Raw genomic sequence first — 25,596 nt, 5'->3', positions numbered from 1 at the left:
GTTTATAGAGAAGAAAGGAAGAAGTAAAGATCTTTGGAGAAAGGCTATTTAAGAGGATTTTGGAACCCGAAATATTTGCCCTGCAATTTATTCAACGCTATGAATTAAGCAATAAGTTTATTTTAAAGTTAAATATATTGATAGAAAAGAACATGAGTTGAATTAATAGAAAGCAAACCAACAAGTGGAAAAAATATTCAATTGATTAAAAAATATAAGGAAAAACTTCAAGTATTCAGATTATTTAGGCCTTGATTATGAAATTTTTATCTGATAATTCTAATTGCCAAATAATATGAAATTTGATTTAGTCTAATCATGCTCATTGCTTGGTCGATTTATTTAACCTTACAGAAATGTAAAACAAATTGCACCAGGAAAACACTACATTCTACGATATTTCCCAGAATCGATTGTACCTGTCAAACATATGCTGAAGATAAAAGAAAGGGATTTTTGAAACATGTTAAAAGTATGATTTATGCTATTAAATAACATTTTTATTTCTGAATAATTAAAAATATATAAATTCTCCTTTTTTAAGAAATTCTAATTATACAGCAGAAATGAGAAACAAAACTAAATTATTTTTAGTTTTCTACTTTCGTAAAATGCGCTTTAATGCAAAGACTATTTTGGCTTCACTTTAACAGGCAGCAAACAATTAAGAGAAACTTCAGAGCAATTACATAGCTATAAAGTTTATGTACTCATGTGGTGAAAATAACAAATTTGTGGACTTTCTCTACTCTATAATCTAGCAACAGCTGTGTAATTTAAATAGGTCGGCTGGTACTCGGCTTGAATAAAAATAAAAATTTACAGCTTCAGGATTAAATTAACATAAAATTTTATTCATATTTGTATGACAGGAATAGTTTAGTGGAACACAAAATTTTATTCATGAAGAATTTGTGGTACAGGAATAGCACATATAGTGCAGGTGTTCTCAACCGGTGGTACGCGTACCACTGGTAGTACGCAACAGAAAAATAGGTGGTGCGAAAAGAAACAAAGTAGTTTTAACTATTAAATTCAAAAATTAAAACCCCGACATTCTGATTGAGTTTTTTTCTCTAACAGTCGTAAATTTATGCGATCTGAGCTTTGTTCAAGAGTGGTGGTGTGTAGTAGTACTTTGTAGTGGTAGTACTAAAGGTTTTCAATTTTTGTTTAGATGGTACGCGTTAGTCAAAAGGTTGAAAACCGCTGGTATAGTGGAATACAAATTTTATTCGTCCTGAATTTGCGATACAACAGTAATACAGTATACACAACAAAGGTTAAATCTTGGCGTCATTAAATTTACACTTAGTCTACCTATTTTCAGCATTTAGAAAAATAAAATATGGAGGCCTTAAAAGACATCTCGACTAAATATCGCCGGTTATTATACTAAATTTTAGTTAACATTCGAGCTGAAACTCAATATTTTAACGGGAAACTCAAAAACCACCGACATTTTCTCTTCAACAAAATCCAATAACTGGGTGAGATATCCTAGGACAGCGAGCATATTCGCCTCCACTTTTCTATCCTAACATATGTTGTAGTTAACAATCGCCCGTATTTAAATTCCTTGCGCTTGGCCTGTACAGCCTTCTGAAATGAGAGAATAAATGTGATATATGTGTACGCGAATATATGTGACGAAAGATAGACAGAATAGACGGTATATAATCTAAAGTTTAATTGCTAATAAAAACTTAATTATCCCAAAGCAGCGATATCTCAGGAAAGCTCTTAATTATTTTAAAAATGCAAATAAAAAACTGGTATATGTTTTATAATGGGAAACCTAATCACATCCTGTGAACAGCTATTTAATATAATCGTAAAAGAAAATAACATTTTTTGTTAATTCTCTTAGCAGCTAACCAGGAAGAAAAGAGAATTATTTATGAAGATTAATTTTTAGTTCAGAAACATTTACTGATCTCTATTCATTTAACCTTTGTACGGTTGGTACTAATTCAAAGTTATATTATTTATAGGACCCTAGGACCATTCGCAGGGCTAATCTTAGGACCAAAGTTTTACAGTAAGTATTATGTTTAATGACAAGTTTCTTCTTATTTCTTTATTGAAGGAAATGAAGGAGAAAATGTTGCAGTTTCTTTTTTTCCCCGAAAATGTAACTGTGGTCTCGAACCCTACCAGTGTCGGTTCTTTTAGTTGGATCTTCATCGAAGTAGGGACCAGTTTCATGGATAGATAGGTAGGGAGACAATTAGCTAGATGAAAATATATAATAGTAAATAACTAGATAAAGAGGTACGTAGACAAAATAACAGATAGGTAGATGTGTTGCTGACGCTGTTAAATAAAAGCGACACTGTTTGACATTAATTAATTTATTATTTACATCATCGCTGTCATAATAATAGAAATTCCTCATACATTTTCTTTTAGCAGTTTCCTCTCATACATTACTCATACTTTCCCTCTCATACACACCAAACATATAGTACCAATTACTGAGTAGAAAATTAGGAAAAGTAAGTCGAGTAAACATACGACCATGCTGAATTTAAGTTTGAGTTATTTTTAGATAGGAATGAGTTGGTTGGATGGGCCGAAAATGGCTTTCATCAAAACATCGGATGTCTAAGTATTTCTTAGATAACCTTTTAAGCTATGCGGAGTTCACATCATTACTGGGGGCGATGAAAATAATGTTAAGACTTGTACTAGGCAGATAAACCTCTGCTTACGTAGATTACATAGCAGTAAGTAGTAACTCGATGGATGAGTATTTTCAAGGTTTCTAAGAACTTTTTACACTATAACAAGAAGTGGGTCTAACACTGAAGGCACAAAAATGTAAAGTTCCTTCCTCGGATAACAAATATCGCATTAAGGTATTGATGTAGAAGAATAAGCAAAAGTGAATTTAAAACATACCTCCCGCAGACAGACTAAGGCGAAGAAGCTAACTTCGCTGTAACTTCTGTGGGTGCGTTCACACTGTGTGACGTACATTCAGATCTTTGCGGAAATTCAGAATACTTGTTAAATTTTAAATTGAAAAATCAAAATTTAGTTTCGTCATCAAAGGTCGATACAACTTTGAGATGCTTATATCTGCTTTGATTTAGCTCTGGACTTAAAATTTCGTTGCTGCAATGTAAGTTAGAATAATCCGCAGACGCATCTAATTTTGCGTTAGGAACTATGTTTATGCAGGATGGTAGACCGGCTGCTTATTTTAATAAATCTCTTAATCAAATACAGAAATTTACACGACTACAGAAATAGAGATACCGGAGATTCTGTTAGCTGCTCAGAAGAGTGTATTTGCAAAGAGCCGATAATAGTGCATACTGATCACGGAGCAATCACCTATCTGCATTCGGTATAAAATATACTGCCAAGTTTAACAGGTTGGGACCTCAAGTTGTAGAAGTGTATTGTAAAATTAAATACACACCGAAACAACGAAATATTGCGTGCTGTATCGAGAATTAAATTGCTTGAGAAGAAAATAAACAAAATGTACAATGTTAACTTTGAAAGTCTAAGTTTCATGACAGACAGTAATAAATGTGTTAAAGGTGGATCACGAGTTTAAAAATACATGTGCTTAACTAAAGGATCCATAAAATTTTGAATGCCCCAGTATTACAACAGAAAAATTATGAAATTATCCGTGAGGTGTTTTTTTTTTTTTTCAATATAGGAAAAAAAATGTCAGGTCCTCTCAGCAGTCCTAAGATTAAGTATGTTGAATAAAATGTATGATGTTCCTTTATTAGGCCATCTAGACAAGAGACAAGCAGGGCGGAAGGTAGATGAGTAAAACAGAATATTTCCCTTAACTGAAAGCATTTCTAAATGGCATATGCAAATTAATTAATAATATAAATTATAACCCGGCTTAGCACTTTAATAAAATTAAAGCATTATTATATTATGAAATTGCTGAAACAGTCCCTTAAAATGCAGTCCTTTTAAAATGCAGGACCCCGCTAGAAGTAAATTTTTGTTACTCATCCCGCAGTTCATGAGTAAGATTTTTGAGGAAATGCTTGCAGGTCCATTTATTAAGTATTTTATGTTGGTCCCTTATCGTATGTATCTAATGTATCAGAATGGATAATATATCAGATGTAATGATCAGTATGTAATGATCTAATGTATCAGACTGTATAAAGAGGAATACAATTAAATTTATCTGGAAAATGTAAAAAGTGGAAATATCTAAACATTTATCTGGCAATTTTATCTGAACGTATTTGAAAACACCTGCAGAATTACATTTTTAAGAAAGAAGTTTATAACTCAGTTGGACAAACTGTTCTTTGTACTAAAAATGATAGAGGACTTTACGATTGTTATGCAATAGATAACTGACGAGATAACCAATAATTCGGATAAAGCCCGCTCAAGACTGAAACTATATTATGATAAGAAAAGACTCGAGAAAAAATTTATGATCAGAGATAGTATAGAAAATGAAGTATTCTCTTCCTTTACCACATGTGGAAAGGATCGGAGAGCTCTGCCCTAATTTCGAGAGACCATTACGAAGTGTTAGCAGCTGTGGTAGTTTGATAATTCCGTAGTTACCATAAATGTGGATCAAATTAAATCTCTCTGTGAACGAACTGACCTGCCCTTACTAAGGGAAGTTCTAGGTACTGCCACTGCAGAAATTCAGCCAGGTAAGTCTGACAGTAGTCAAGCCAAGGGAGGTTAAATCAAACCGTGCGCGCATTTAAACCTGCTGCGGGTCTCCCACGGAAATGAAGACAGACCGTTATAAAGGGATGTTCGAAGCAGCTTTAGGTGGAGCAAGCGCCGACAGAGGAATCAGACCACAGCTTTTCAGAAAGATAGGCTAGACTTACGCCCAAGAGAACAATTAAAAGTGCATATGCCCGCTAAAATGGCAGCTCAGTGTCTCGTGTCTACATCGGTACGAAGCCTGGAAAACAAACTGCTCATACAACAGCACAGGTATGCTACGAAGATGGATGGAGAACACCGATTTTAAGCCAGCGGCGCCAGTAATGGAGAAAATTATCAAGCTACCACTCAATGACATCTTAAATTAAAAAAGATATAACAAATTATGCTGCAACCAACCAGGAAGGAGACAACAATAGTATGAGGATGATTAGAAGAACACAGACATCCGTTAAAAAGGAGTCAGGTGGTAATAGAACACGGCTTAATTGAGAATAATTTATCTATGATGTGCTGACTTATAGTAGGATCATGTCTCTGAGTGAACACATTAATAAAGCCAAAAGTAATTTTTATTTAAACAGATAAGCAAATTAAGAAAAGGAGTTGTAGTTACTATTTAATAAGTGAAATTAAGCCTGAGTTTATTTATGTAGATGAAAAGTTTCATTACAATCGATGCTTTATTTGAATGTATTACGTTTACTTTTTATATTTCGCACTTCCGAATCAAGAAAATGAGGCTTTCGATTATATGATATTTTACGTAGTATTAAGTATAAGCTTTACGTAGTATTGCGTAGTATTAAGTTGGTGGTATTAAGCTGTTCCTAGCTCACCTTGCTGTAATATGAAGTTCGGCTGTAGCAAATGAAGTCTGATTATGTAACTGTGCAAAAATTTTAAACTTAGCATCATTGTTACTGTCATAAATGCGTCAGACGGAAAAAGTTCTTTCTTCTAACACATAATAATTCTTAAACGCAGCAGAAATCGTCATTAAAGGTGTCAGTAGTTGACGTAAAAATATTAATTCTTATTACATGCGTAAAATATTGGGTTGTTTTTCTAGCTTACCTGCTGTTTAGTTATGTAGATGGGCTTATTCATAACAATCCATGTCACAGTTTCGTAACAGCCGGGCATCGTAGTTGATCCTTCATACGTCATGTAGTACTGTGTTTCAGGTAAAAGATCACGCAGAGACAAATATTTCAGTTGAGCTTCCTCACCTAAAAAGAAAATAAACATATGATTTAACAGCGCCTTCTTTACTTTAGTAAGGTTGTGATGATGTTAACAACATTTTAGCTCTCCAAAAATGTTCCGTCAGTTCTTGAAAGTTATTCATACCAGAAACACATAGCTGAAGGAATATAAATATTTATTGTAATTTTAAAGGAATTCCATTCTGTAATTTCCTTACCTTCAATCTGATATTAACTGCAGCTGCGTTTTAACTGGCGCAGTTGTAGGGTGTTCCAGAAACAGGGACACCCTGTAAAGCATGTAATATATATAGAAAATAGCACAAAAGCAACAATTAATAAATTAGTTCACTTTTTGGCAATAAATTCCTGATATCGCAAAAGTTTTCCTTTTTATGATTATTTACTATTGAATGCTCAAGGTGTATTACTATACTGCCAATAATAGAGTATTTTGCAAGCGAATACGAACTATGTCAAGGTGGTTGAGCTATTTATGTGCCAAGTTGCACATGGTGTGTGTAAACAATTGCTGAACTAGTTTTTAAAAAAACATTTAAAACATTTATTTTCTGTTTAGTAAATTTTTACTTTCTTACATTTAGGTTTTAACATTTTGACATACCTTAAGTAGGCATTTTCTGCTAAACTAAGATGAGAAATACTTAAAAATAATTTCATGGTTAGTGATAGTAGATTATCACATGTGAATCACTGATAATATTTTAGGATGTTAAGAACACGTACTGCTATTTTATTTATCTCAATTAAGTAGACGTTTTTTCTTGTTATTTGATATTTCAATATATGACATAACATTATACATGGATATAAATTAATCTACAACTTAGCAAGGAATATGTTTCCCGTTATTCTAAATAGGAGGCAAAACTGCAAAGTTAATTATGCATGTTTCTGCAATTTCGTTACGTGTTTTTAGCACTAGCATAACTAAACCTATTAGGCTCCAATTTTGCATATTATGGCTAAAAATTAACTTCTGCGGTGGAAATGCAATGGTTTATCTCTTATCATCATATCTTTTAATCTATTTAATCCTGTGGCTGTGAGATTAAGCAATTCTTTCTTCTCAAATACGCGTGATATTTGTCAGTCGTAAATTTGTAATGTTAGCTGTGTTCACTTGCGCTCACAGTGGCGCATAACTGGAATGCGATCTGAGTTCGCTGATGACCATCAAAAGGGTAAGTTCTGCAAATAAGACCACCACGTACCAATTAGAGAAATTTGATATTAAGGTTTAAATGATGGTCATATACTTTTAAACTGAAATTATAATCTGTAATTATAACTGAAATAGTAATGGAGATAACTGGAATTACAATGGACGAAGCAATAAAATTATTCTAAATTTACATTAGAAACATCTTTAAAACACTGCATCCAAAAATAATTAAATTCTTATGCCCACCATGTTACCTCATTTTACCATGCCTCGGTAACGATAAGATTTGGAAAGCGTTATTATAGTTGCATGGAACCTAAGTATTTTAATTTACATCGCGGTATCACAATAGCCATATATGAGACTATTGCCATTTGATAACGCGTAGGATACATATTTTTCAAATTTAATCACTCTGGAACTGTTCAACTAGCTGACTGATTGAATTAAATAATTCTTTAGAGTTTAGATCTTTATTTTTTAATAAAACAGCTCATTGATTTTCTATAAAAATACACTTTTTTCGGCAAATTCAATGGATGTTTTCAACCATAAGATGCAACAGAATTGTTGAAAATAAAAATTTGATTATTCGTTGTAGGAATAACCAATAAGTTTTTTTTTCTACTGGAAATTTGATGGAAAACATGTTGTTGAGACAAAAAAGGTGAAAATAATAAGAAAAAAAACTTAAAAACATATTTAGAAAACAGGCTCTTATTAAACGAATAATAAACTAAAAGTAGAAAGATAATTTATTATATAGTTTAATGAGAACAATAGATTGAATAATTCTCTTTGCAAAATTCATCTGTAATTTTATTTCACGAATAATAAAAGCACCAGCTAACGAAATTTAATAAACGAATTTCATTATCAAACATATAATCGTCAAACTAAAAAATTTATCATTGGCCTTCCACGATTTTACCTTTCGTGGTATAAAGTTGCAGATGAATTTTGTAAAGATAATTATATAATCTCTTGTTCTCATCATAATATACGGTAATATTTTTTCTACATTTAGTTCATTAATTTTTAAATAAAAGCTTAGTTTATAAAAAGAATTTCTTAAATTTCTTTTTAATACTCATGAGCTATTCCAATCAAATCTGAAGCAGGCTTACTTCCATTTGCAAACCGTGCGATGACATCAAAATAGTGCCGGAAGTGGCCATGCTTCCAGACATCATTGATTCTAGTGAAATGTATTATGGGACGTCCTGTCATAGCTGCCACTAACTGAACTGCTTCCTTGATGACCGTTTTCAAGAGATCTATGTTTTGTGATTTATTTGCACAACCACATCTTTTTAAGATATCACCATAAAAATAAAGAGGCGGCTTCAGATCAGGGAAACAAAGCGACCAAATTACCTTCGTAATTATGAGGCTGGTGGAAGAAATAGAACTTAGCCATACTGGCGCGTAATATGAAGTAAGTAGGTTCGTTCTGCACGAAAGGTTCAATGTGTAATTCAGTTTTGCCTAGCAGATTTTTCAACGGTATTAAAAATTTATACATATGAAGTTAGCTGTTTAGAATAGGAGTGGATTTGTTATGCATCCGTTTAACAAATCAACACCAGTATTCGCAGAATGAAAGTATATTTTATGTGTCTCTTTGGGATTCTGTCTTCAGAAATACGGGAATTAGGAGAATTAATTACAACTACTCGTGATATCACGCCTCATCCGAGGGCCATGTGTTCACCAAAATACTCAAATTTTCTGGGAAGATGTACCCGAAACCATCATCAATAAGCAACATTTATTCTCTTGATCAGGTTGTTTAAATTCATTGACCAACGAGATACTGCTCAATAAAATTTCACTTTTTCCGCAGCACGATGACATGTGCTGCTGGAGAAATACAGGGTGATCAGCGAATAAGCCCTGATTTCAAAATTAAATATCTCTACAACAAAGATCGATAGAATTATGCGGTAAACTGTAAGTTCATTAGCAAAACTGTAAAAATGGTGTACAAAAGTTTAGAAAATTTAGTTACGAAAATCGTTAACAGATGGCGCTCTGCGCTGAAAACTCCTTCTCTGAAAGGAGTTAAATAAAAATAAATAAATAAATAAAGTGAAGCAGCCTTTGCAATCAAAATAAAATTTTTTCAAAATGTTCAACGTTCGAAACAATGAGGTGGCGTAAACGAACAATGAAATTTGACATCACGTCTTGCAATGTCTCAACGGAAATGGAATCACATGCAACACCAATCAACGATTCAAGGACTCAGATCGGGAGAATATGGAGGCCAGGCTATCCCTGTGTCAGTAAATTGCGGATAATCTAACGCAATTACTCTATTTCCAAAGTATTCATGAAGAAAGCGAAAAACTTTATCTGTTCGACGTGGTCGAGCCCCATCTTGCATGAACCAGTCGATACCTGGTCGATCCTCCAATGCTAGTTGAGTGCTGACAAATTGTTCCAAAACTGTAACGTAGCGTTCAGTAGTTATCGTTTCTCGTACGAAAAAATGGTCCGATAATGCCTCTGGCGCATACAGCAGCCCATGCAGTAACTTTAGGCGAATGCAGTGTTTTCTTTTCACACAAATGAGAATTTTCGGTACCCCAAAATCTTTGAGCCCCTTCTTTTGAGCTATGGGGACACTCGTGTCCAGGTGGGCTGAAGGAAGCCTCCAATTCTTACAATTCTTACCCCAAAATCTCCAGTTTTGTTTATTAACGATTCCATTAAAATGAAAATGTGCGTAATCTGTGAACCAGATGCAGCTCACATCAAATCTGTCGTTGTCGACCATTGTTAGAATCTGATTCGCAAAAGTCAATCCTTTGTTGCACAGCTTTCATGGGTATGGCCCTATGGCCCGATCACTTTGGATTTTGTATGGAAACACGTGCTCGTGTACTTCAAACCTGTCTCTGATGCCATCAGTCGGATGCTTTTCCTAGGATTTTGCTGAACAATCCCAGAAACTTTGGCTGCATTTTCAGGAGTGACTACAGTTTGCCTAGGCCCAACATTTCCCTTTCGATCATCAGCCACGATGCCAGTCCGCTCAAATTTCGCGAATGGTTTTCACATCGGGTCCAACTGGAACATTGAATCGGTTTTGAAAACTGCGACGTGTTGCCGTAGGACTGTGTTCTAATTGGTGAAATTCTAGAACCAAAAAAACATGTTGTTCAATGGAATACATTATTTCACTTTCTACGCTAGCTTTTTTTCACTAGCAAACAGTCGTACTGATCCTTTTCAAATTCAAAGCACATTTTTAAAGGCTATTGATAGGTCATTACGATTTGAGCGCCATCTGTTAACGATTTTCGTAACTAATTTTTCTAAACTTTTGTACACCATTTTTACAGTTTTGCTAATAAACGTACAGTTTGCCGCATAATTCTATCGATCTTTGTTGTAGAGATATTTAACTTTAAAATCAGTGCTTATTCGCTGATCACCCTGTATGATTGCTGCGAAAGTTAATGCAGTGGCTTCACGACAGAAGCAAGAAATCGGTCTTTTGCATTTTGGGTTGTTTCTTTCGCTATTTTGGGGGGAAATGCTCAATGATATTTCAGTCACCTTGATCTCACATTTTAAGTCTCTTTGTTTAAAATTTATTCTATAAGGTCCAAGTGCTGGACTTTATCGACGGATGATGGTTTACGAGATTTATGCAAGAACTGCTTTTTATCGGTTCCATTTTCCAATAAATGTTGTCCAATATAAACTTGCCAAGTAAGAAAACGCTCATATATTTTTCAACCAGTATTTGAGATTCTGGAGAACGGGCTAACTGCATGGACGTTCTCGTAGATTTTCCAATGTGCAATGCGGGTGCTAAGCATTTTCTCTTAGAAAGTCTTCTACGAAGACATAGCGTCTTCCACAGCCCTCAGGGCAGATAATCTTCACGTGCTTTGCCGTAATGAAGCAAAACGAAATCGAATAGTCTTTGCTCACACGCACGTGCACATATGAACAATGAACATATTACAAAAATAACCTCAGCCGAATTACAGAAATCAAGGGAGAGCTTAAGGTTATTAAAGGCAGGAGGTAAGGCTAGCTAGACATGATCGCTTTAAGTTAGATGTCATAACGCACGCACTATTTGTTTCTCACAAACCGTAGGTACATTTCTTCTTCTGAGTTCCGTCTCAAATTTCAAGAAAACACTCGAAGGATCTTTCAGAGCGAAAAAGGCGTGTGTATGTATATATAGCGTTCATCACAGTTATTACTATACGCTACTTATATATTAAAGTGTTAATTATTTAATAAATTTGAAATAATATTAAATATTGTGTTCATTTATTCTATATTTTAATATCATTAATACATAAATAATGATTAACTATATAATTCCCCATGAAATTGAATATGAAACTCTTCAATACTCGAATTCAGTCTTGCCCATGATCTATATGATGTGTTAAAAATATAATAACGTAAAACTTTACAAATATTTTGTAACACGTAATTAGTTTAATGCATTACTATAATGCCCCAGACACACCATTTTTAATCCAGCAGATAATTATTATAATGTCCCAGAAATACAAACATGTATTTCTGGGACAGCATTAAGTATCGTACAGCAATGATTCACCATAGTCCATTTTCAGTAACAATACAAATAATTCCCTTTTTCCATTTCCAATAAACATTAACTATTTAATTATTTAATTAAGAAATCTAAAAGTCGTAAATGCACTCTCCTAGATTAAGTTTTCTTACAATCATGCTGCTTGAAAGAAATCTTTTTACTCTCATTTGTATCAATTATTCTGCAAATGGCCTTGGTAATGTTTAGTTCATTCTGCTCTCACTCTCCATGAATTATTTTAAAGCACATTAACAAGGAATATTTGTCTTTACGCGTATTAATATGTGAAAGGTTTAAAACTGCAATCATAATTACTCAGGATAAACGTTTTAAGAAACATTCAAACATCATCAGTTGTTCATCGTCGTTTATTTTATCGCCCATCTCAATCGTACTTTTTTACGGTTATGCAATATTTTAAAAATAGTGCGCATATTTTTAAATGTTCATGGGTGAAATTAATTAATTTATGCACTTAAACCACTGAGCCGAAGGGAAGCTTAAAGTTTCAAATTTGTTTATGAATAATAATGAATGTTTTAAATTCTGTTAAACCTACAGTTAATAAATGAATGATTCATTAACATTTAGTCTGGTGCATATTAATATTCACCTAATAAACTAAACACCAATAGCTTTTAAAGGCTATTATAAAAGTTCTCCTAAAATCGGTTTAGATATGGTTTAGATAAAGTAAAATATTAGAGTTTAATTAAACTTCAAGCTTAGGAAAAATGTTTTAAACAGTTTTCTAGTCATAAAAATTTAATTTTTTCATCCAAGATTCGTTTCGCTTTACTAAACACTTATAATCCTAGATCCATCATTTACAACTTTCATGTAAATTTAAACGCATCTAAAGTTTACATAGGAGAACTTCCTTCCCTGAATAACACTTTGAGATACATTTTACTTATTCATTCAGCATTGTAAAAACTGACCTTTGTAAATTATTTATTGCTATCACTGATTATGTACAAAATTATATTGTATGAATTTTTAGCTTAAAATCTTTAAAACAAATGTTATACGGCAAACTAAAACAAAGTCTCTTATTATAATATACAGTCTCTTGTCTCCCGTTTAAAATAACGTTAAGAAACTAAGTAAAATCTTTCATTATAAATGTGATTGGAAGTTAACCCGAAATATGTAGTTTAAGTAAAGTAAACAATCTAACTTTTGAGACTTACAAAATTCAAAATTTTAAGTATTGTACAGTTAATGATATACTCTCTAAACGAAAAAACGTACCAAGCAAGTGAATTCAGTTAAAAAAGGGAATACATTTTTGTATCACCCATTCAGTTAGACTATCCGTAAACTTTAAATTGTATTTCCCGTGTTTTTAGTGAATATGATTATGGCAAAGCTTCAAGGGCTATCTGCCTAAGAGGAGGGATGCCTTCGTGGAGGGCTTTCTAAGGAAAAATGGTTCGTATATACGTTACACATGGGGAAAACCACGAAAACGCCCATGCAGCCAGCCCTTTCGCGGGATTCGAACCTCGAATCGAACTACCAGTGTTCAGCGACTTTACCGCTCGGCCACTGATGGTCTTGCCGTGTTTCGAAAGCGTGACTTTAGAATGTGTATTATATATATATATATATATATATGTATATATATACATACATAAAACATTGTTCTAACTCTAGCATACGTGTTTTGACATAAAATCGAATTTTTTTAAATGGCATGGCGAGTGGCTGTTTTGCATACTTCAGTTCCGTGTCAATGGAATCTTAAAAATAAATCATTTAGTCAATTCTAAAGATTTGAAGGTATTTATTCAGTAAAAACATAATTGTTCAAGTTTCATTTATTAATTTGTGTACTTGAAGTGTTTATTTTTATTTTTTGAATGATAAATCAATTTTTAGAACAATTTAGAATTATACAGAGGCTGTTCGCACATTTTTTAGACGATTTTGATGAGCGGTAATAAAAAATCGTTTGCTGCAAAAGAAGTAATTGCAATTGTACTATGTTTTTAAAATTCAAAATTATCGTCTGTGGCTTGAAAGTTTTGTTTTTATTCAAAATGGCGAATTTAACAAAGCAGTGGTTCGAAGGCTACGTTTACGCTCTTTCCGAAGCGAAATATACATACTCCGTTATCCAAAAGCGATGTGAGAGTCATGGTTTTGTGATATCTAAAGCGTCGATAGGTAATATCATCAACAAGAAAGGAAACAAACGTCAAATTAGAGCCTCAAGTGGGACGAAAATTCCAAACAAGTATCCAAGGAAAAAAAACGGACATCTTCGACTATTGCAAAGGTACGTTGTTTAATGTTAAAAGAAAATTCCCCTAGTCAAAGGACAGTTGCAAAGTCATTAAAATGCTCGGTGTCCACTCTAAACAAAATGATAAACGTTGATTTAAATCTTAAGAAAGTGAAAAAAACGCAATGTGCATCGTCTTCTTCGAAAGCATATCGCTCAACGCAGGACACGATACAGAATTCTATATGAGAAACACTTATCCAAAGAAAAATGGAAAACAATTGTCACAATAGATGAAGCATGGGTGTATTTAAATGATTATAAAAAAAAGAGCCATTTATTATCATAAAAGGGGAGGAAAATTTTAAGTACATAGTTCAAAGAATCGAAAGAAAGTTTTCCTAAAGGATTCATGATTGTTGCTGGTTTTTCTTATAATGGCAAGTTAAAAATAAAGAGAGTGCAAAACAATGTCAAGATTAACTTCAAATACTATCAGGAACATATTTTATCGCCATTTTTCTGAATGAAATACCATCGCTTTACCCACAGTGCCATCAATCTGTGAGACTCCATCAGGGCAAAGCTAGCAATCACACATCAAAATCCACTGTAAATTTCCTAAAAGAAATGGAACAAAAAACTGGTATCAAGGCCATACCCTTCACTGATATCCCTACTAAGTCTCCCGATGTGTCACCTATGGATTTTTGTGCTTTCGGACTTTTAAAAACTGCATTATCCAAACGTTTTCCCAAAACCCTAACAGGACTCTGGAAAGCTGTTCGGGAGGAATGGGATAGAATATCTCTTCTGCCACTTCAAAAGGCATTATTATCCTGGAAATAGCGGTGTCGAAAGATAGTTCAGAATCAGGGATGTCAAATAGAACATTTCAAACACAAGAATTTTATATAATTTAGTTTTGTAAATACAATATACATCGTCTAAAAATGTGTGAACAGCCTCTGTATTAGTAATTTACGTTATGTTATACATTCTAAATTGAATTCACTAAGACAAACAATGCACTAGTTTTTAATTTTATTCGAAGTACATGATAAATATTAGTCACGGTTCTGTTGCTTATAGTGAATTTTAAATAAATGTTTTGTTTGAAACTCTATTCAAGCATGATGCTTACAATTTTTAAATCATTTTATGTGTAGGAAGCATATTAATAAAGGTTTAGTTAATGATATCATTATATTGCGTAAGTTCTGAGTTACAATAAAATTTATTTTAAGGAAATGTTATTCCCAATTTGTAGATGATGAATGCAGAATTTTTGTATTTCAAAACGTTTACGTCTTGTATTTGGCTCTCGGACATTACGAAAAAAAAGAATTGTATTGTTCTGAAGTTGACGATAGCTAAGAATAATTTTTTTTTCTCGTATACTTCCCATCTATATTTTTATAATGAAAGTTTTGAAGAATGTACAAAAGAAAAACAATCGTAGTGCATTTGGGAAAACGTAGCCTTTTGTCTTAATGATGGGTGCCCCTTCTTTGGTGTAACGTATGAAAAATTATTTGAAAAATTTCAGGACCTGAGAACAGTTTTGTTTACTATACAGAAGTCTGCCATAAATAAATTAAATTCTTAATCACGAAAGGTACAAAAACTGACTTTTTGTAAAAACTCCTTAATAAGCAGATTATTAAAATTGTGATTAAAAACGACATACAATTCACACCGTAAGGAAATTTCAAGAAGAGAATTGGGAATTTTGTTCATATATAATTAAACATGTTGATAAAATGTAATAAAATGAAATATACTTTAAATTTTTTGTATACAGATATTAATTAAGTATATAGACTACTAAATGATAATAAAATTCCTTTGCTATACAATGTTTGTTATATTTGTTAAATGTTTCTACAGGAAGAATATCTCATTTAACATATGGAGTAATTTTTGAACATATACACTGCAGTTTTATTTCATGGTAAATGATAGAATTTATCACTGGTGTTCTACTTTCTACGTTCAGTTTGTTAATAATATTTTAAATCAATAGTAAACAGTCATTCACGTTTCTGATATTTAATGAAAGTTATAATATCTGCAAAACATCTGATCGGTTAACTAATTTATTATTATTTTGTTTTACTTTTATACATTATGAACATAAAATTATAGTTCAGTTTCATTAAATTTATACATTTAATAAATGGGATCTAACTACAGATGATCAATTATACATTTAATAAATGGAATCTAACTACAGATGATCAGTTATGCATTTAATTAATGGAATCTAACTACAGATGATCAAATATACGGAATCTAACTACAGATAACTTAATCTTAACTACAGATGGAGTTCTTGGTAGCTGAAATGAACAGCATGAATAAATGATACAGCAGCATGGATGTTAGCAGTAGCTCCACCAACGACCGATTGGATTACTGGGAGTTTTTCTCGGGCTCGAACCCCAATGACCGGTCTGGCTACATGGTGGTTTTTCACGATTTTTCCGATGTGTAAGGTCGATACGATTTAGTTTTCCATAGAAAATCCTACACGAAGGCCATCTCTTCTTCTAGCAAGGTTGTATGTGAGTATTTTGATGCATTCAAATAACCTAACCTAATCTCATGACAACAATATTCAAATTTTTCTTATGGGAGTTTTTTTAAGGAGAGTAAAATATTTTTATAGATGTGTATTATGCACATAAGAGTGGAAACAAATATGATTAGTTAACTCAGCCTGTAGAGTTAAATTTTTCTAAAATTTTAGATAAGCTAATAATGATCATTTCAATACTATTAATTATATAGTCCTATGGTTGCGCGGCAAAATCTTCTAGTGGTTCCCACACACAGACAAATAAATGAAAAGGAAAAAGAAATCTGTTCGGGAATACATTTTTGGATAATCTGCGTGATAAATGAGGACCTATGGTTATCGTCTGTTTTATCGTAGAAATAACTATTTTAACTTTGTACTTCTGAAAGAGTTAACTGATTAGTTGGATACTAGTTTTCTATCAAGGCTTTGAAGCAAGAAGAGGAATTTTTTATTGTAGTTAAATTTTAGAGAAGATCAGTTAAAATCTAGTTGGTTTCTTAGATGTCGTAACTTTTAATGCCATACACATGTATTATTAATGCGATTCACATGGACTAGTGATGAGGTAAAATGTGATGCTGAAAATGTTAAACATTCTTTCAATATTGTAAACGCTTAAACGAATTATCTCCATTATTGGAAACCTAATTCGAAAGCAATCTAAAGTAAGGAGTCATGAACACGTTTCTAACTGTTTAACAGCAGGAATCATTAATTACGTCTCATTCGTGAATATTATGAGTGGAAACTTAGATTTATTTCATTTGTGCTATGCATGAAAGAATGCACTGTTCATAAAAATCCCATTGTAAAATAAAATACTTCTTCTCAGCTACATTTTATTTTATGTTGAAGTAATAAATCAAATTCTAAACTCCAATCTGACAAAGTATAATTATCGTGGAATTCTTCGCTTCATCCTAATAGTGATGTAGTGTGGCAGAATCTTACACTAGCGCAAATATGGAAATGATATTGATCTTCAAAGAAGTGTGATAAATGGGAGTTAAATACTTTTCCTCGCTTCTGTAAAATAGAGATTTAAACTGTCTGCTAATAACTCTTGCTTATTTAGAAACGTTTTAGAGGATTTCAAATTTGAAATAAACACTGCCTTAAAATATATGATGAAGGGATACAATTATACAAGTGTTTTACATATGTCATTCATTTTATTGATAGATTTGCACATTTTTAAACGCTTTGAAGATTGCAGTTTATTTAATTTCATATACTTAAATTTGATAATAAAGATCGTACAAAATTCGATGCCCATTGTGATGTTATACTGAACAAAACTGGCCACACTCTGCAATTTTTTGCTTTCATATGTCTCTTAAAAGAGCTTAATGTATATTAGGAGACAGTTCAAGAAACTAATCTCAGTTGAAATCTTTAGTAAATAAACATTTATTTCTTACATTCGCAATATTAACCTAAAGTTATTGCAGTTATACATGGTGTTTATAGGGAAAGCAAAGGTAAAATCATTTTTATTTAATTATTTAATCCCAGGGCTTTGTTTTCAGTTGCATACTTTAGCAAGCTACGATAGATTTTTGTATATATACATACATCTATATCTATATCTATCTATATACTATAACTATATATATATACATATATATCTATATCTATCTATATACTATAACTATATATATATACATATATATCTATATCTATCTATATACTATAACTATATATATATACATATATATCTATATCTATCTATCTATATATACATACATATATTACTTATTTTTACATATATAATTCCACATATTCATACATAGTATATATATATATATATAGAGAGAGAGAGAGATAGAAAGAGGGAATACATTTACTAATGAAATACATGTAAGAATATGGAAGCATCAATATAAAGATATAAAAGAACTATAAAACAATATAGAAGAATATATAGAATAATATATATAAGAATACTTTGCTTGGCTCTTATAGTTATATGTGTATTAATATTTTAATAATATATAAACGCTAAGCATTCCTTTACCTCTGTGGATAGAGAAATTTAATCAGCTTTGCTTATTCAATTCATCTCTGTATAGCATAGTAATTTCATTTTTGCAAAGGAAAGGATGTGCATACAAAATATAAGGAATACACTTAAATAACTGCAATAGTATTGGATGTTATATAACTCACTGATATTTTGTCATGGGTAAATTATACTGCAGCATTAATGCACTGCAATAATTAAAAGGAGAGCAAAGGTAGAAGATGTCAAAGAGACTTGCGTGACGGAAATAAGTTTGAACATTTCATTTGAATTTCTGGGACAAGAGAGGAGATGAGACGACGAAGCAAAGCAATTAAAATTTAATCATCCAGCTAAGGTTACTGGAACGTGAAACAAAGAAGCACTAAAAATATAATTTTTTTTCCGAGGGCTCCATGTTTTATAAAAGAATTCCTCTGTCTATACCCTGGAGTCAGACTTTTTGCTTTTCGTAAGCTGGAAAGATGGGAGTAGGAGGTCATCAGATCCTTCGGGATTTTCGAATGTAACGCTCGTACAAAGAATTGAAAGCTTTAGTATATATTGGTTTTCTGCTTCAAGAAATTTCTGCGGAAAAATTGGTATGTATAGCTTAGATTCTGAGAGCAAAAGTGACCCAATATATAAAGGTAAGACAGAAAAAAATCTCATTAGGATTCTGAAAAAGAAAGTACTTAATCATTCCTGTTTTGCGAAGCAAAGGCTTTTGATTAACATTATTGATTACGTGTAATTAGCAGTAGCTTGCACATTTTAATTCACTTAAGCATGTCTCTCATTTATACCACATAAATCATTTATGTTTCGATGAATGAGTTTTGCACATCTGCCTTACAACTGTGCTTACTTATCTTACGTTGCACAAAATTCTGCAAAATTTGCAGAGGTAATATAAAAGGCTTTAAGAGTCAAATCTCAATGTAAAATACAACCATTCTAAAGTTATTAAGATTCGACTGAACAGCAGACTCGAGCAAATGTTTTTAAGATATGAGCTACTGGTAAAGCAAATAATAACATTATCTAAGGTGTTTTCGACATCAGGCGGAGCGAAAGTTTAAATATTAATTCAGAATCTTCAGTCTTATTTGTAGCATTACAAGACACGCCATGGTGCCTCCATTATATCACTGTTACTATGACGGTAATCACATGCCATGCTAGCTGCCTTTTTACTGGAAAGGAATAATTAATAAATTTTATAACAATCCCAATTGGACATGCTGGAATCATCATAATTTCCAGAATTTTCGAAACCTTAAGCGGTCAGTGCAGTTGCCACTACTTATAAATTAAATATGTTAGTAATTCAAAGCGAAATATAGTTTTATTTGAAAAGAACAGCTTAGTTGACGCTCTAAAAAATAGGGCTGGGAGGCTGCTTAGATCACTTATGCTTAGAATTGGCCCTATTCGTTTTGACCACAGATCTGAATTCATGGAAACTCAAAAGATGCGCTAGCCTAGCCTGCTGTAATTATGTGTCATAAGACATCCTAGAAATGTTAAGAAAGAATGAGATCGCAGAATATGGTGGTCAAGAGAAATAAAAGTGTCCTTATTTCAGAGCGAGAGGACATGCTAAAGAAACCTTCACGTTTTGGAATAAGACCTATATTCCTTTGGAATATAAGAATTATGACGTCCACTCTATTTGCTATTAGCCTGAACACGATATGAAAGCAAGGTGCAATCCTCCATCTCCATTACAATCGACAGCTCTCTGTGTAGTTGGTTAAAAAGGGAAATTCACTACTGGCATTACCTGAAGCACAGTTGTAATGTCAATATTGTAATTAATACTATTAAGAATTTTCCCACACTTTCACTCAGTTTCTCTCAAATTCACTCAATCAGTTCCTTTAGTTAACTAAATTAAGTCTGCATTCAAGAACATACCTTAAATGAAGGAATAATAAACATCCTTATAAATGAAAAAAACTAAAATTATAAATTTCATCAAAAACAATATTGGCAAGAGAAATTAAATAAGTACACTGGGTTCAAACGCGAGATAAATATTCATTACAACCTTTCGGTTTTTTTTTTTTTTTTTTTTTTTTGTTGTCTGTCTGTTTTTAATCTCGGCAGCGTTACGCGTACTTTCATAAATTACATATGTCAAAGAGACATGTTTTAAAACTTTTGTAAGGTCTTGACTTTTACCAATAAATTTATGTAACGCGGAGGAGTGGTAGTTTCGTTTGATCTTAACTAACTCACTTGGACGGGAAACTAAGAATTTTGAAGATTGTGAGTTAGAACAAATCTTTCACTTGATATAAGAATTTTCTTTCATACCACTGGTGAAAATTTATGTGTCTCATCCACCCCTTTACTGACTGTAAGAAATGAACGAGTTAGTCGGTTGCTTACGGCAATATAGAAAAGAAGTCGGATGTTTTGACTATTCGCTGAACCATGATTCAGCTAATAACTTTCTGCTTCGTTAGAGCATGGGATAATTGTAACTGTTTCTACTTTTGCCACTGGAAGCACCTTTTCTTTTCCGAATTCTGAGAGTTTTTTAGCAGATATTACCTTATTAGGTGAAACTTATTGACATTGCATAGTTGTTCTGGAAGTAATTTTCGTCCACATTAACTCATTAAATTAGATGCAAAAATCCGCTATCATACTCTGATTGCCACTCAGAAGCTCATCGTACACTTCGAACTCTTGGATATTATGTGGTGTTTTGAACCTCATACATCAATAGTAGCGGCATTTGAGCCGCATCCAATTCCCGAAGTAGATTTACATAACCCTCGAACACATTTCAATTATGTAGTTCTAAATGCGGTGCTTGTAGTTTTAGAGACATAGATGTAAGGACTGAGCTTATGGCGCAAATGCTGCTGAAAGACAAGAAGGTGGATTAAATAGATTAGGGCTCAGTCTTTCTCAATGTACACTTGTATGTCCAGTCGTATTGAAGGCCAATGAATGGGACCAGAACAACGGATCAGGATATGGAGATCAGATATCGCATTTAGATACCGCTTTTCAGATATCGCATTTAAGTGCCTCCGAACGTCCGACCATTCAAGTGCTTCCGAACGTCCTCCGTCCGAAATAGGTTGAGGCTTCATCATGCTGGAATCAATTATCATGACGCACAGACTACTTGATCTGTTGGTCATTAACAGTCTGGGTATAAATTCCTCCAAAAAATTTTACTGTCAAACATCGTCTGTCAGAAACATCGTCTGTCCAAGCGAACAGGCTAGAGTATGGACCAATTAAGTGGTTCCCCACAATGCCGGTGCAAACACTGTCAGCAAGCCGATGTTCCGGCTACATAAGTTACTCTAATATAGGGGTTCTACACTGCTAATACATGCAAGTTATATGCAATGTAACCACCTTACCTGGTAAACTGTATAAGACGGAAGTTGAAAAAAGGGTTTCGCCACACTCTTTTGCAGTAGCTATAAGCGCTCTTCATGATATGAGTGCAACTGGTTCAAATCCAGGATCATCCAGTTAATATTTTGTGAACGACAGAGGTAAGTAGTAATTGATCATCTTCTGGCACAAAGAAAATCTTTCACATTACGAAGCACTATCACTTCGATTTAAGCGATTCAACCATTCTTCTCCTACACATGGCAGGTCTCTCGAATAAGCCCGTTTCATTATGCAGTCATGCAAATATTAGTGATTCCGAATATGCCTCAATGGATAGCAACCCCGGTACAGGAATAAGCAACTTTTCTGTTAAAATGAGCAACTCCATATGCTAGATTCATAACTCCATATCTGTAAAACCTTCCATCCTACTACTCAGGTTTGTAAAAGTTTGTAAACACGTTTTTGTATCACTCTGTTTACAGACTCCATGTCAAGCTTACAGGCTATCCAGGCCGACGTCAGTAGATACCCTGTTGCTATGGTAGTAAAGAAACAATTAATTTCGTTTCGTGCAAGCCTGAAACCCAAGTTTCAAAGAATGACCTCCAAATACATGGATTTCAGGACACGAAGCAATGGATATGAGTGCGAGCTCAACGAACAAGCTGCACCTGAGCACATTAACATGGCATTCCTGCTTTTATATCTTGAAAACCCTCTCAGGTATATGGTTATGAAACAGTGGAAAAAGTACTGGTTGGCGAGAACCACGGGCAGAAGATGCATAATGTGTATAGAACTATCGACCGGAACTCGATGAGTGGCTTTTCACAATTCATGCAGTATTTAATAGGGCATGATCTCTTATCTGCCTAAATATGGCCTCCCGAAACAATGACTAATGTTTGTGGCAGATTAGGGACTCAAATAGCTATGCAGCTACCCGTAAATATGAATTACTATTTAAAATTAACCGCTATGACTAATATGCAGGCATGTTTCAGGAACACAAAAAAGAAACAGTCTTAGGTTAACTGATTAAAGACTGAACTATCATTGGTAACAAAATTGCTAATAGGTTAGAATGTCTTCCGGCTATGTTCCTTTTAAAAGTAACGCCAGTATTTCTCCTTACATTTTCATGTGAAGTTATTCAATATGGTGCCTTGCATACTCTTTCTGTATAATAAATATTCGTGTTAATAATGTTTGATTTTGATGGTTAATGCAGCTTGTTCGGAATGCGTACTTATAGTTAAAGTTTTACTATCTTTGACTAACTATTCAGTTTTCCGTTGGGCTTATTTGTATTGCGGCGGACTACGCAAAGATAAGAAATTCATGCGTTCGGTCTCCCACAAGTCGCAATCTCCGAGATCTCGCGAGGTGTGAAACGACATGATTTGGCATAGCAGAAACAGTAATTCATTCAATAATGTTGCCACTTGACGTTAAAAGAGTCATAACTTCACAACCAGTGTTAGGAGATTAGCGATCTGCACTCTGTGTGTCATCAAGGCTTTTCGAAACGAAAACACCGACTAACCAACTATTATGTTGCTCCGATGATATCGTTTTAACTTAACGTTTTAACAGCATTTATCGTTTACATACCAGAGCACGAATGTACAACCCAAAAATTAAGGGGGTGTCACTAATTCAGTCTGCGGATTTTCATACACAGCCACACATTAGAATGCTCTTAAACGCATAACTAGAGCGATTCTTGCCGCTAATAATATCCTCTCATCATGAAGACAACACATAACTTTCCTATGCATTAAATACTAATTGTCTTTATTGTATTGTTAGTAGAGCTTCTCGTAGATTTATAACAAACGTATTTTTGGTTCTATATGTAATAAATAACACGCAACCTAAACAAAAGCTACAAAAGCCAATTTGCCGCATGGATTCGCCCCATCAGCTCACCGTTGCCTCCCCAGTATCAATAATTTTATTTGATATGTTTTGAATTAATATATGTTCCGAGAACATATTTTTATTCAAAATGTAATTTTACGTATTTTGCTATTTAACTAACTGAGTATGTATTATGGCGTTTTCAATATTAATGTACTGCTGAGAGCACCAGCTTTCATTGAAATCTTATTCGTGATGGTATTTTAGCATCAATGTACTACACAGAGTTCTAGGTTGTAAGATTATTGACTTTTATTTTTTTATTAATTTTTTATTTTATTTTTCAATGCATGTTAAGGCCGCATCCAACGTAGTAATAGTCTAATGCATGAATTAAGCATCTTTCTGTTTGCTACTTCATTAGATTATTATCATTTTGTTATATATAATCCTTTCTGCGTTCAAGTATAAAAGTATAACGTAACTTTATTTAAGTGTATGTATATAAATATCATATCGCATTTTTCGCAAGTCTTACGTTTGCTATTTAGCTTTCGTTCAGTTCAGTCCCGTAAAAAAAAAAAAAAAAAAAAAAAAAAAAGTATATTTTAATGAACTGTAACTTGGTTAAATTCCGCGTTAGCACAGTGTTGTTAATTTGATTGTATAACTTGTTTGTACATGTCTATAAGGCATTAGCGGCATATGCATTAACTGCATCGTTTCGTATTTTTATATATTTTCCCTCTTCTTTGCACACTTGTACACATTCTAAGCTGCTGTATTTCACTCAGTAAATTAAACTAACGTATTTCCCGTTGAATAACCCCGCTCTTCTTTCCCGCACAAGTTCATTCAGCACCAGGCTTGGTCTTTCATGTTACAGAGAAGTGAACGAATCCTCATGCTTTGCATATACTTGAAAAAAGGTTTCAAAATTAAACAAAGTGTCGAACTAAACAAGGCATGTCACCTTTATAAATTCCTGACCCTTACCTTTAAAACCGGTTAAATAGTTTGCTGTTTAGTGGATGTGTTTCTCTTCAATGATGCTCAGGGTTAGACTCAGGAAAAGTATTGTGCAAATCCAGTACAAAAATAGTTCTAGTGTTGTTTTTTGGAAAAATCGCTAATGAAATTTAATTCACGTTTTCAACAATGGCTCTCCTAGTTTCGGTAAAAAACTGGAAACATACTTTAAAAGCATCAGGAGCAAAACTAATAAGTTTGGGCATTAGCAATATTTAGGGGAATCTCTGGACTTTAAGGGCTCCATAAAAGCCTAAGATAAGAATTCAGGAATTCGTTTATGCACATCCGATTAGAAAAAATAAATTAAGCACGAAACTCCTTGATGTCCATTTATACTGTTTCTTTTCAAGCAAGCAAAATAGAAATTTGAAAGTTTTAGCTATTCTTGAGGTAAAAACATAAAGAAAATTAGTTTTAAAATCGCTTACTATTACTATTATAGAGAAAATTAGTTTTTAAATCGTTGACTAATAAAAAAAATTGTATAGAGACTTGTATATTTCCGATTGCCTATTCACACTGAATGAGCAGTAAACATTTTCAACATCGAGTACTTCTAAATTAGGAAAAACATTTATAACTATCTTGTATAATACTTTATTTGCTATAATTTTAATATTTAATCGAAAACACATCATTCGTTTTTTTATTAAAGCTATCTGATTTAGGTGAACGTTCAAAGAATATGAGGAAAAGAATGCAGAGTCTTCTGAAATTTCAAAAAGAAAATTATTGTGTTAATGTTAGCAGCTGAATTCATGTAGATGAAGGAAAATAAATAAGCAAAACATTTTTAGTTACTTAAGACAAAATGTTTGCTCAGATTTTACCAA

At 33.0% G+C, this 25,596-nt stretch overlaps 1 protein-coding gene across 1 annotated transcript in view; it reads right to left on the bottom strand.

Annotated features, from left to right (window-relative positions):
* Nucleotides 1-25,596, bottom strand: part of LOC118185701 (carbonic anhydrase-related protein 10-like) — a gene marked incomplete at its 5' end in the record, with an annotated part of 459,955 nt that overhangs the window by 89,792 nt on the left and 344,567 nt on the right. Inside the window, one exon of the mRNA XM_085808190.1 lies at nucleotides 5,767-5,921. Coding sequence (XP_085664316.1) covers nucleotides 5,767-5,921 — 155 coding nt within the window. The remainder of the gene's footprint in view (nucleotides 1-5,766; nucleotides 5,922-25,596) is intronic.

The sequence above is a fragment of the Stegodyphus dumicola genome, chromosome X1, assembly GCF_044657685.1.
Source record: "Stegodyphus dumicola isolate Sdum_Otavi_A_Nest chromosome X1, ASM4465768v1".
NCBI classification, from domain to species: Eukaryota; Metazoa; Arthropoda; class Arachnida; order Araneae; family Eresidae; genus Stegodyphus; species Stegodyphus dumicola.
Note: the sequence above shows the minus strand (reverse complement) of the source record. Positions and strands in the feature narration are given on the sequence as shown.